Here is a 13,575-nt window from a genome sequence, read left to right as displayed (position 1 = left end):
CAAACTATGTGACAAATATGGTCTTTTTTAAGGTACCACACACTCTACGACCAAACTTGTTATTCTCAAGATCTTCTATTGCTGTGTGTGTCGTCTCTCGGGTTCTGAAAATCAGCCGACAATTTAAAAAATCTTGCTATGTGAACCAAGGATTACATCCAACCTGAATCATATGCTTGAGTTACCTCTTCATCTTGCCATCAAGTTTGGCAAAGGCCTCGTAACAAGCCATTCATTTTATTCAGGTGTGTTGGAGCAGGGTTGCATCTAAAACTTGCAGGACATTAGATCTCCAGAATTAATGTTGGAACCCCCTGAATTAAATGAATCTTTTTTTATTTTGAACTACTTCTGTTAGTTGTTAAGTCTCAAGAAAACCAATCACACTCTAACAGTATTCCGTTAGTGACACGACTCCTAAGCATGGAAAATTGATAAGGTCTAAGAATCACTGCAAAGTTCTCCTTACACTCCATATGTTCCATGCCATTACATGCTCATTTATCTCAACAATTGCGCCATCTGTTATTTATAAGCCGCTCCATTCTGCAGCTGTAATTTTACAACAGGTTTCACAAATTCACCAGCACACCAAATGCATCACTCAGCATCTGAATCTATCTTGCTTCCAGTTCTGACGGGGCTGTAACAAATGTTTTTGGATCTAGATCTACACTGCGTGATGTGATATGAATCAAACGCAGGGGAAGGAAACATAATGACAGTATGTTGCTAACCTGTGTTTTGTTGTGTTGCTGTGCTTGGGGCGCAGGCAACCCATCCCAGCCCACCTCGCTCCATTACATGAGCCCGTACCAGCTGAATGACTACGCCATGGCCCTGCGCGCCATCGGGGAGATCATCCAGGACTACGACAGCGACAAGTTGTTTCCTGCGCTGGGATTCGGTGCCAAGCTCCCACCAGACGGGCGTGTCTCCCATGAGTTTCCCCTGGTGAGGAAAGACTTTTCACAACACACAGCCTAACGTCAGGCCACGTACTGTGGATCATCCTACTATGTGTATTTGGATTCAAGTTCAGTTTTTTTTTGCATTGTGCAGTTCAAATTTGCCTTTAATCCTCAGAATCATCAATACACATCAAATATGTTGGTCGGTGTTCTATTTATTACTAATCAAAGGCAACTTTAAACAGGTGTGTTTTTAGTCTTGATTTAATGGAACTCAGTGTTTTGGCTTTTTTGCAGTTTTTTGGAAGTTGGTTCAAGATTTATGGTGCATAGAAGCTCCAAGGTTCATCTCAGCTAAGTAGACTGACTATGTCTCAGGGTCTGTATTATAAGTTGCAATATTATTGAGTTGCAAAGAAAAAAAATCTATTTATTTTCATTGTAAGTTTTTCACGTTTGCCTTTTTATTTTAACTTTTCAGTTGATGTTTAGATATTGTTAATAATGCTTTCCAATAACATATTTACCTAGTTATATGCTCAATTTCCTGTCAACTTTAAACATTTTTAAACTCCAAAACACGGTGGACGGCTGCCCTACCTACACCTCATATCAGTTATTTTATTTTAGTGATTTCACTGTGATTATATTATATTTTTAGCTTTTATTTCAGTGGTTTTTATTATGTGACTGTGGCTTACACCTAATTAAATCTAAATTAACAATTCAGAATTTTCACAAAAGATAAAAAAAATTTAAATTAATTCTCTTGACCCACTCAAAATATCTGATCACGTACTGTGCATGTTACACGTTTAATATTTGCATGCGTAGCTGCATCAGTGCAGTATCTCATGGTGAAGGTCACTTCCTTCAGACTCTGGGACTTTGATCCCCCTATAAAATCTGAAAAGAGGAATAACAGTCCAGTCCTTATGTAACCCAGGTGAGATGGTTTTGAGGTTCAGGAGTGGCATAAACATAATGAGTGTTGCAGTTGGAGTCCATGTCATGTAAACGTCTCTGTGTGTCCCTGCATTGTGAATCGCCCCCGAACTCTTGAGTTGGTTCTGGTTTGTAATCCGTTTAAGGACGTGTTTCTCCCTGTTGTGTAATTTTTTACAGCACACTTTTAAATTTCTCTCAATCATCAAGAGGCTCGGCACATTTCTAAATCAGTGACCTTTTGCATCATATTGTGCATTTGGAGGGTTTTATTGTTGCTGCCTGCTGAACAGCAGTCCTCCTTATGACTATGCAGATCATAATATGGCCATAAACAACACATTTCTGTTTGTTTTTTCCAGTCTAATGTAATAGTTACATTATGTGAGAAACTTTACTTTGGGTTTTCATTTGTCGTAAGCTATAACCATCTAAATCGCTGTAATGCATCTAAAGGGAAGCGAGGCACCTTTATGGGTAGGATTTTATATTTGACAAATCCTCAAATTCTCTCATTGAAATAATATAAATCCAAAAGCATTTATTGTCAGTGTTTGTTTGGGGAAAACAACCGCTCTGTGTTTGAATAAAACAACTAAAATATATCATGGATGGGATTTTATTGCTGCATCCATCAACACTAGCTGCAATTCAACTGTAAAAAGAAGATAACATGCAAACTGAAGATATCTTGTTGTCCTAGGTCTGTTTTAAAGGAGAGTTATAGCTACTTTTGGACAAACATTTAACCTTATTAAAGGGAGTGTTGTGTTGGCAGTTGATGGAAAAAGGAGTTCAACATAAAAAAAAGAAAAATGTACGGACACAAATTCCAGTCATAAACGTTTTGTACTTGTAACTCAGACTGTGTAGTTGTGTTTGTTGATGGTCTCTAAATGAACCGACGCGTTCTGTAGCGAGCACACAGAGTCTCTACAAACACCGTTTCTATGACGGCACTGGTTGATCGTTAAGTTTGAGACTGACATGAAATTGACCGACCAGCTGAAAGGTTGAAGGTTGAAACTCACACACAAGCGAGGGAATGTGAGGCATGATGTTTTGCATGATGTTTTTCACTTTTTACCTGTAAAAAGCCCTCAACAACAAAAAATGGGTATTCTTTACAAATACAAATCTTTTTTAAACATACAATTCTCGTCTATTTTGTTTCACAGGGTTACAGACTCTTGATTTAGCAGTACAAAATATTTATGGTGGGTATTTGTGCCTATATAAGCGCATCTAGGGAGAATGCTTGAGTCAGTTATTTAGCTACATTTGAATTTATTGCCATTCTCCAGATGGGAAAAGTGCTGAGTCCTTCACTTTGTCTGACTTTTCATAGGTCATCCATCCATCACGTTTTCCAAAAGAAAAGGTACCCTGACTCCTCCCTGGCTCCACACAGCCGTCTTGGTCGGTTTACTCTTCCGTCCAGATGTTTTTCCAGAGGCATTTGCAGCTATTACAGCTGCTCTGCGTTGGGTAGCAGCTTCCCCCACGGCGCTGAACCTCCAGTCGAGTCTCACATGCATTATTCTTAGCATTAAGGATTCCACTTGCAGCTGTAGAGCAGTAGTAGTGGGAATGGGCGGCCGCTGAATGTGGCACAATTATACAAGCTCCATTTACAAAGCAAAGGATTTCATGTGCAGTTGTATTTATGGGTAACCAAGCAAAGTTAAACATGGCTTCCTGCTATTTTTAGTTACTTACTGTTGTTTCTTCTTTGAAACTTTCCTTTGAGCGCATGGAAAACACATTCACTGGCACAAAAATCTAACTTCTAGAAAATGTACATTGTACAAAATGTACATCCTGTTATTCTACAATTTGGCATGAAGGATGTGAGATAGTTTGTCATTCCAAGGCCTTTTCCAGTTTGGAGAAATGTTTCATTGTTTTTATCTGAATATTAGCAAAAACTATTGTTCTAATATGAATTGGTACTGCGACCTTTATGCTAATTTATGCAAATGCTACCCAAATGTGGTAGCAGCAAATCAATAATAAGATTACTCAAGCTCATGCTGCACTATGCAGATGCTTTTTCTACAGTGATGAGGAGTCACTCAGATCAGCATGCTAAATGCTTGGAGCTGCTCCAACTGACAGCAGCCTAACCTATTTTTTGACGAATTCTTCTGGAATTATTTCACCACTAATTTTTGTTCCATTAATGTTCATAAGATGTTTTCATTTTTTGTACACTAGCATTACACAGCAATGTGGAAAACAGTGTTCCAGGAGTGTTTGGTTGTATGTGAACACCAGAACGTGATAAAAGTGCTATTTTTGAGCCCTTTGTTTAATATATCATATTGAGTTGAAGCTGCAGTATTTAACTTTTATTAAAAATAGCTTTCTTTTTTTTTTTTTTTTTTTTTTTTTACATATTTACATATCTTGTGTTCACCCCTCCCAAAGCTGGTTCACCACAACATAGCCTGTCACAAATACTAATTCTAATTAGCATAGCCAACAATGGCTATGCTAATTAATCGCCTCATGCTTCTGATTGGTTGTTTTTGACCTTCTTTCTTCAGACAGCGACAGTAGCTCACGGAGCAGGTGAAAGAGTTCGATTTTTGCCACTGATTATCTGTCTCATATCATACTGTGGTGACAATTTTAGCAAATATGGAAAAAACATATTTTTATAAAGGTTACATACCGCAGATTTAATGGTTGGATTTGCGGGTAAATATATGTTGATGAATGTACCGTGAATCCCGCAGTGTTTATAGAGCCAATCAATTAAAAAAAAAAAGAAAAAAGAGTCTGAGTGTGTCGTCACCAGCAGGGCTGGTTGTTCTGTTACTCAGCGTTTGTAACTGCAGTGTGGTGTTTTAACAACCTGGATCATTTAACTACATGACTCACTATGAGTTTAATAGTCTGCTACTTATTCTATTGTAAAACGATCAGGCTCTAACACTGTACAGACTCTGATCTCTGCTTGGAGGGCGATTAAGTGTAATTTGTGTTTGTAAGATCTCAAAAGGCACACACCCAGTTGAAGAGCAGAGCGGAGTGGAATATCTCACTAAAACGAGACGTTGATGAAGTGACTGTACAGGGAAGTGGAGAACTGTGAGCCTGCTGTATTTTGATCAAAGCATATGTCAACATCTGATTACTTGGGAAATAATGGATGAATGAATGGCACCAAAACGTCAATAAGCATTTTAATTTATGTTGTTTTTTTCACTGTGTTATGCCTGACTGTCAAAATTCCTTTGCAAATCAATTTGATTGATTGATTAATTGTAGCAAATGAAAAGATAAATGTGAAAAATAGAAGAGCACAGAAGACCAATAAAATTATTTTTAAGAGAGAAATATTGGCCTAACCAGTCATGGGGACGACTGTTGCATGGCAAATATTGCCAATAACAAAATAAATATTTGTTTTTATTATGTAACAGAACTGAAACAAAAAGTGTACATAAGTTGAAATGTAGTTTTTTGAGGACTGTTGATATGTAGATGGACTTGTATATAAATACAACTATATTTTGCCAAATTCTTAAAATAATGGCTTAAGTTTATTTACTTATTTATTTATTGCAAAAATTGATTTTGTCAAAAATAAAAAAAACACCCTTTTATTCCAAAAGATGTTCTAAGCAAAAACATCAAAAATAAAAAACTTTTAGCAAAAATGTCTAAGGCCATTATTTTAGAAAGGTGACTATTTTGAAGCCATGCGTTTCAGTTTTAACTCTAACTTGACTTAAAAACTTCAACCATAACAACTCCAGTTCATCTCCCTCCTGCCTTCCAATTATCTAAAACAAATATCACTAATTAAACTGGATGTTTCTTTTTTCCCCCACAGAGAAAGATGTTTTATTGATTTAATCTGTGTGAGAACTGTCTAAAATTTCTTTGACAGTTCTCAGGGTTGAAAGTCCGTTTTGTCCTCTGTCCTTGTGAGCAGAACGGTAACCCTCAGAACCCGTACTGCAGCGGTATAGACGGCGTGATGGAGGCCTACTACCAGAGCCTGAAGAGTGTGCGCCTGTACGGACCCACCCACTTCTCCCCTGTTATCAACCATGTGGCCAGGTAGGTCAAAATAAATGTGCAGTTAGCTCAGGCAGAGAAATCAATAACTACTGTTAAAGCGTGGACGTTTACAGTAATTAGGTTTTAGTTGAGTGGTGACCAATTTGCTGCCCTAAGGGGCATTTGAAAAAAAAAAGGGAAAACTGTTAAAACCTCCCTCAGAGGAAGTGGAAATGCCTCACCTCATGAGCTTCATAGACAAGCAATCAACTGAATCCCAACGGATGCTTGTAAAAAGGACCTGAAGCTGACTAATCCTCGGCGTATAGCTCCCTGAGGGCTTCTGGAGCAACATTTGCAAGGATCTGCTTTTTACGTCTTTTAAATATTTAAAACAAATAACGTACTACTCTTGCAGATACTAAGAGATTCTGTCAGAAACACTTTCCTAATTGACGAACACAGCCATAGGAAAAACGAAGTATGCATTCTGTCAGTGTTTGGATTTTATCCTTAAGGACATTATACTAATTCAGTTTTTATCAGTTTCTATATTTAAACAAACGTAAAGAATGTCAAACCAAGCTCCACAGTGTCATTTTTGTAATTCGTTAAGCTAAAATGGAAAACCTATCTGTTCTGAAACTAACAATATCTTTACTGCTTCCGTTGCTTTCATTGGACCAATGCATTCTGGGTAGTGGATAAGCATCATTTGCTTGAGGAACGTGGGGAGAGGAAACAGAACTGTCGTGTAAAACGGTCTTTGTCTACTTCAAAATAAGAGCATGAGCAAAAGCGTCAGTACCCAAAACTTCAATACAGATGTCGAACTTTATCCACCTGAAGGTTTGCAAAACAGCCAAGTCAATTAGCGCATTACAATTTATCCAGAAAAATGTATTTGGGGGAAGCTAAGTGTGCTAAGTGTTTTCAAGGCTAGCAAAAACACTAAGGTGCTAAACAAAAAATTAGAGCATCAACATAAAGGTTCAGCCACTTGAAAAAATTCTTAACGGTCGATAACCAAAATTTCAACATGGATGTCGAACTTTATTCAACTGAAAGTTTACAAAACAGCCACGTTAATTTGTATGTTAGATTAATTTATGGTAAGCTAAGTGTGCTAAACATTTTTAACATTAGCAACAGCGTTAAGCAAAATATGAGCTCCGTAGCACCTTGGTGGATTAGTAGAAGTGTGACTTCCACACCTCCACCTACAAACAGAACAGAACCAAGGATCTGAAATGACCCATTCATAGTTCAGAGGTCAACCTGTTTGACAGTATGTGCCTATGTCTGCAATCCTGTAATGAAGTGTGGGTCAAAAAGCCTCCACAACAATATAATCATAAAGATAACCTCTACTGTAAATGATTGCAATTAAAGGCGAACTACAAGCTGCTGAGTCATGGAGTGTAGATTGTTAATCCACACACGACTGTTCACATGTGTTTAATAAAATGTGGGGAATTTTTGTTTTGACTTTACAACCTGGAGAAAACAAGTTTGTTTGCCTTTTTTTTTTTTTTTTTGAACCGTGACTAAAGCGAACGAAATAAAGTTCTGAGGCTGTTTTGCACGGCAGCTTCTCCCGACTCCCACCTGACGTCTCCTACTGCCAGATCTCGTCTCATGATCCTGGAGACTGACTGTAACAAGCACTTTTCCCATCTTTCATCATTGGCTTTCAGATCTCCCGTCTCTCTGTCTCTCTCTCGTTCCGTCCGCCCACTCGGCCTGAGAATAGCTGCATTGTTCGGCGCCCGCTTTCTGACTGAAAGCAAGGAAGACGCCGGCCAAACAAGTGACATCATGTCACGTCAAATCCTTAGGCGCCAGTGCCTGTGTGGCATCGGAGCGTTGTTAAACTCGCAAAAACACTGTCCTGCTCCATCACCTCAGACGTTTAGCATCAGCGTACTGGAAAAAGAAACAAAAAGAACCGCTCCGTTTCGTAGTGGAGATAAATAAATAAAGGACCTGACCTTAATGTACAGCGCTGTGTGTCTTCTTTGATCTTAAGTGGTGCTGCTCACAAATGTTTTATTCATTTGATGAATTAGCTTGAACATTTGTTATGGTGCTGAAATGACTGTGCTGCCTCTGTAACATCACATTCTGTCACCAAGTCCTGTTTCAGATACATAGAAGACATGGAAGATGTTGTAGCTCACATTAAAGTTACAAACAGCTTTTAGTTGGAACATCTGTGAAGAACTAGAATTTGTGATTAAAAAAAGAAACGGAAATTTCAAAATAAATTAATGTCTTACATAACTCTGTGTTTGACTGTCATGATGTCTAATTGGTCAGTATGTCTTTAATAAAATAAAGCTACAGTTTCACTGATCTCTGAGGGGTAATTTCCTAAAATGAGGTTTTCTGTAATAAGATAATTGTGAGGCGGTGATAGAGGCTGGAGATGGAACGCTTATTAAACACTTACTCCGGCAAGTTAATATCTGCCCATCCATAAAATTGATGCTCCCCATAATCTTCTTCCCTGGAACAAATGAAACTTGTCAGTGGGGTAACTATTAAGCAGACCTCGCATGTTTTATCTCCTCTAATAAATGTCTGGATAAAATGTTTTATGGAAATGAAAGTTTTCTACGCTGCTGCGTCTCATTTTAACTTTTTTTTTCTTTTTTTTTTTCTTGTCTGTTTCAACGCCAGGTATGCATCGGCGGTGACGGACGGATCGCAGTACTTCATCCTGCTCATCATTTCGGATGGCGTGATCACTGACATGGCGCAGACCAAGGAGTCCATTGTAAATGTAGGTTTTTACATTTATTCTCTTTGAAGCCTCGTTAGAAAGTGAAGTAGAGTAACTTAGATCCTGCAGTGATTATCATCCGTTTCCTATCCTTGCATGATTTTGACACAACCTGGTTCATCCCCAGTCCATCACACCTTATACAACAGCACAACCTTCCACCTCAATGCTTTCAACAAATAAATATGGATTTTTTTTCTCATAATTTAAGTGGTTTTAAGGACTCTCAATATATCCACAGAAAATGAAAGACGGTATTTACTTCTTCAGCTGGTCCAGCGATTCTCTGACAGCTTTCCTTGTTGGTGAATCTGCACACGTCAGTTTTTAAAGTTTACAAAGTCCAAAGCAGGACAACATGGTGTTCCTGTATCACTTCTTTGTTTTTGATTAACTGGGAGGATACTCAAACATGTAGACACATTACATGTGGAAATTGCACACGTGCAAAAACGCTGGAGGGCAAAAAGACGATTCTTCAATGCAGAAAAACTGTGAGACTCAAAACCACTTGTCCTCTTTATTTAGCTCCTTATTGAGTATTCATTACACAATCAATGTATATATAATCACAATACAATACTTTGGTTCATTTTCAGGTGCAGAAACCAAAAGAATCAAAGTATGAATAAATCAAAACTACTACTAGAACTAATAAAAGCTAAAACTAAATCCAAACTAAGCATTATTTAACTAATAGAAACTAGCAAACCAATTAAAACTAACTGAATCAGACAAACTAAAAATCACAACAAAATAAAAGTAAACTATAATGAAAACCCCAAAACTATTATAACCCTGGTACAAAGACACAATAAATGAGATTCCCTTTATTGTGGGCAGCAGCAGTCCATGTGCACGCCATCATGCTGCTGATACACTGCAAAATTAGCAAGGAGCCCTGGAGGTTTCGCTATAATTAAGACTCCAACAAAGGTCCTGATAAACCAGCAAACACCCAGTATGAAAGGGAGGCTATAAAAAGCAAAAGTCTTCTCATGCTTCCTACACTTGCGCTCTTATCTCCACTAATTAGGAGAGTGAGGGTGGAGCGGCGGCAGCGTGGTCACCCCCGCCTTCCTGCTCTGTGTTCTCAGCTTTAATAACCTTAATGAGTTTGCTCGGAGATAATATGGGCAATGATTTCAGGTGATCTCAAACGTTTAGAACCCGAGTTGCCCCAGTTGCTGCGCCTAAATTGGCCGAGTTACGCCAAGCCTGTCCGGCCCTCATCTTGGTTGTGAGGCGTGAGAGTGATTATTTCCTCCGTCCCTCGTTTCTCTGGCAATTTTAGTCCTCAGTCTAATAACCGGAGGAAGTTATGAAACTCTTACAAAACATCCATTCATCACTCAGCGCTAAAACCCCGCTTTGTTGTCCCACTTGGCTGAGATTTAATAAACAATATTGCGGTGCCGATCTGCAGTTGAACCGAGACTCGGGGTTGGGGTGTGCAGAGGTGGATGTAAATTGGACTCATTTCTAAACCGACAAGCTTTGGGAGATTTAGACAAGTTCGTAGATGCATGAAATTAGAAACTGGCGCGGTGAGAGGCTTCACGAAACACGGCGTGGATGTCTTAACAATAGCGATGACATTTTCCATAGGGCTCCCTTTGCATGAACTGTTTCTTCACCGTGCTGTTAGCAATTTGGCTGTCAGCGTGCAGAGTTTAACTTTGCCAATAGAGATTTCATTGAGTACTGCTGCCTTTAATGTCCCTCTGTTTGTTTAAACCTTTTTGCAGGCCGCGTCTCTGCCAATGTCAATTATAATAGTTGGAGTTGGACCGGCAGAATTTGATGGTAAGTAGCTTGAGGTGTGTGTATGTGACTAAATGGAACATGGTAATCTTGAACTTTTGCTTTACAAATAAAGATCTGCAGCCAACCGCAGTCAATAGTTTTTGGAATCACCTTTTGCTGAAGTTTGTCTTTTGGATTTTTGCCCGTTGTTCTTTACAATAGAGCTAAAGCTCAGTCAGATTGGATGGACAGGATATGTGAATGTTAGTTTTCAAGTCTTGTTTCATGTTTATAATTTGAGACCCCCGACACCCTGCGGAGGAAATTTTCAACTACTTTTATCTGTGACCTCGTCCTTTCAATCACTACCCAGAGCTTGTGACCATAGATCAGGGCAGGAACGTAGATCGACTGGTAAATGGAGATCTTTGCCTTTTGACTCAGCTCTCTGTTCATTGTGACAGACATGTACAGAACCTGTTTCACTGGAGATGCTGCGCCAACCTGCCTGTTGATCTCTCGCTCCATTTTCCCCTCATTCGTGAACAAGATCCCGAGATACTTAAACACCTCCTCTAATGAAACAGGACTTCTTCCCCGACCCAGAGACGGTATTTTACCTCTTTCAGGCTCAAGAGCATGACCCTAGAGGCACTTATCCAGAATCAGTGACAAAGGGCATCCCTGGTTGTGTCCAACTCTCACCGGAAACAAGTTACCAAGCTCTGACTTCGGTCATACAGGGACATTACAGCCCATATCAAAGGACCTGGTGCCCCTTACTCCTGGAGTACATCCCACAGTATTCCCAGAAAGACACGGTCCAACGCCTTCTCCAAATCCATCATACCCACGTAGACCGGTAGGGCGAACTCCCGTAAACCTTTCAGAACCCTGCTTATGGTGAAGATCTGGTCCAGTGCTCCAACACCAGGGTAAAAATCTCACTGCTCTTCTTGAGTCTGAGATTCGACTATCCCTCATGATCACATGTCACTTAAAACTCCAACTAAATGCATTCAAATTTGGGTTTGGAACATAACAAAGCTTTTGCAAAGCAGTAAAGACAAAACAGAAGGTAGAAAGAAAAAATCCCATTTGTCTTTCAGAAAAAGCGAATGGTTTTTATTTGCTTTTCTTATACAATTACCCCATCCCTCACATCGTCTCCTGTGTTGTTTACGAACACCAGACCAGTCCTCTGTGAAAACAAGCTCATTGAGGATGAGCAATACGCTCCACAAAAATGATCACACTTCTGAAACTGCTGTGTCTGGCTGTTTAATGTCCCTGCGGTGCCGTTGCAGACATATTCCATAACGCTTCCCATAATCCCACACTTATAGGTAAGTGACATCCCAGTGGCTTCACACTCAGCCGTGCAGATTCTCCGCATCACTCCATATTTGCCGTAGTCTCCTAGGACATGTGGGCCACTAAAATGCAAATGACTTCACGGTGGCTAATGAAACATTGTACCGTCAACCTACCTCTGTATTATCTGGCTCCAAAAGAGACCTAGTCAATGTACGCAAAGAACTCCCACAAACCTGTGGTTTACCGACTGTGTTTGGTTGGCATTTCAACCAGGTTATCTTCAAATCAGAGTTAATTCATCGAAGGATGAGACTTCAGACGATCCAGCTGGTGTTTTTATTCTCCTGACAGTAAGGAAGTGATGTTGTTTCCTTCGCAGAAATGATTGAGCTGGATGGGGACGAAGAGAGGATCTCATCCCAGGGACGATATGCAGAAAGGGACATCGTTCAGGTACAGAGTATTCCCGAATAAGAAATGTGAAATTTGAGATTAAAGCTGCAGTTTGTGACTTTTATAAAAAGTATTTTTTTACATATGTATTGAAACTGTCACCATGTTGTGACAGCATGGTATGAGACAGATCGTCTGTGAAAAAATCCACAAAAAAAAGTCCTTCTCCCAGTGCTAACTAGAAATAACCAATCAGGGCCAGGAGGCGGGTCTTAGCGCTGTCACTCATCCTCCGAGCGGCGTTATCTCATATCATATTGTCACGACATGGTGACTGTCCTGGCAAATATGTAAAAAATATATTTTTCATAAAAGTTACATAGTGTAGCTTTAATGAAACGGATCATGGCATTTGACTCTCTTCTCTGTAATCTGCCGTCGTTTCACCTCTCGCTTCTCATCTTGTCTCTTTTCTTCACCATTTTCCTTTTGCCCAATTAATTTCCACCTTCCATATCTCTCATTTCTTCGATTCTTTTTCTCTTTAGTTTGTTCCTTTCAGAGACTACATTGACCGACGAGGTAACCACATCCTGAGCATGGCTCGTCTGGCTAAAGAAGTGCTCGCCGAAATCCCCGACCAGTTTCTCTCCTACATGAGGACCCGAGGGATAAAACCTGGCCCCCAGCCTCCACCTTACACCCCGTGTCCGCCCCCGGCCATCCACCCTCTCCACACCAGACGGGTAAGCCGGATCTGAAGGGCCGAGGCCCCCAACCCTCTGCATCGGCTGGCCAGCTTTTACCGGCTTCCAATCTTCTCTTTGAGCTTCCTTTTCTCGCTACAGTCTTCACTGGAAGCCTGTGAGCACACGGTGAACTTCACCCACTGTCTCGCGTTGCACTTTCAGGAATGTTTGGCTGCAGCGCGTAGCCCTGACTTGGGGATGCTTCCATGATTTCAGTGACGGGACTTTATGCTCGGGTAATTTAGAAGGTCATGGTGGTTGGAAATCTTTCCAACCGGCGGAAATCCAACGAAGAGGAGAAGGAACAGGACGTCCAGAAAAGGTTCGGAATAGTGAGACTCTGTCGCAAACACTGTCCGTTCCTCTTTGTTCTTCTGCATCCACTTCCTGAACCTTTCACGAAATCTCTTGATACTTCAATGTTTACATGTGGAAAGCGGAGAGGGTTTTTCTTTCAGGTGATAAACGATTTATACCGTTCAATGTGAAAACCTTTCAGAGTCATATTTTTCACCTGCAGAACCAGGAGGTTGTGAATTTAAAACTTTTAGGCCCTGATCCCATTTTCTTTCCCCCCTACATGTACAGCAGTTATACTTTGTTTCTTTTTAAATAAGTAGAGCATGTTTTAGTGTAGAAGAAGCATGTAGTGTCGTCCCACACTCAGGGCTCGTTCCCTCTGCACCGCCGCTAACGCTGCTAGCTTCCGCCACAG

At 40.1% G+C, this 13,575-nt stretch overlaps 1 protein-coding gene across 1 annotated transcript in view; it reads left to right on the top strand.

Annotated features, from left to right (window-relative positions):
* Positions 1-13,349, top strand: part of LOC103147592 (copine-8-like) — a 96,962-nt gene extending 83,613 nt beyond the window's left edge. The window contains exons 15-21 of the mRNA XM_016678546.1: positions 773-954; positions 5,803-5,930; positions 8,553-8,655; positions 10,404-10,461; positions 12,098-12,171; positions 12,660-12,857; positions 13,023-13,349. Of these exons, the coding sequence (XP_016534032.1) occupies positions 773-954; positions 5,803-5,930; positions 8,553-8,655; positions 10,404-10,461; positions 12,098-12,171; positions 12,660-12,857; positions 13,023-13,070 (791 nt within the window). The 3' untranslated portion in view covers positions 13,071-13,349. The remainder of the gene's footprint in view (positions 1-772; positions 955-5,802; positions 5,931-8,552; positions 8,656-10,403; positions 10,462-12,097; positions 12,172-12,659; positions 12,858-13,022) is intronic.
* Positions 13,350-13,575: the final 226 nt, after the last annotated feature.

This window comes from Poecilia formosa, unplaced genomic scaffold (genome assembly GCF_000485575.1).
Source record: "Poecilia formosa unplaced genomic scaffold, Poecilia_formosa-5.1.2 Scaffold185, whole genome shotgun sequence".
Lineage (NCBI taxonomy): Eukaryota > Metazoa > Chordata > Actinopteri > Cyprinodontiformes > Poeciliidae > Poecilia > Poecilia formosa.
Note: the sequence above shows the minus strand (reverse complement) of the source record. Positions and strands in the feature narration are given on the sequence as shown.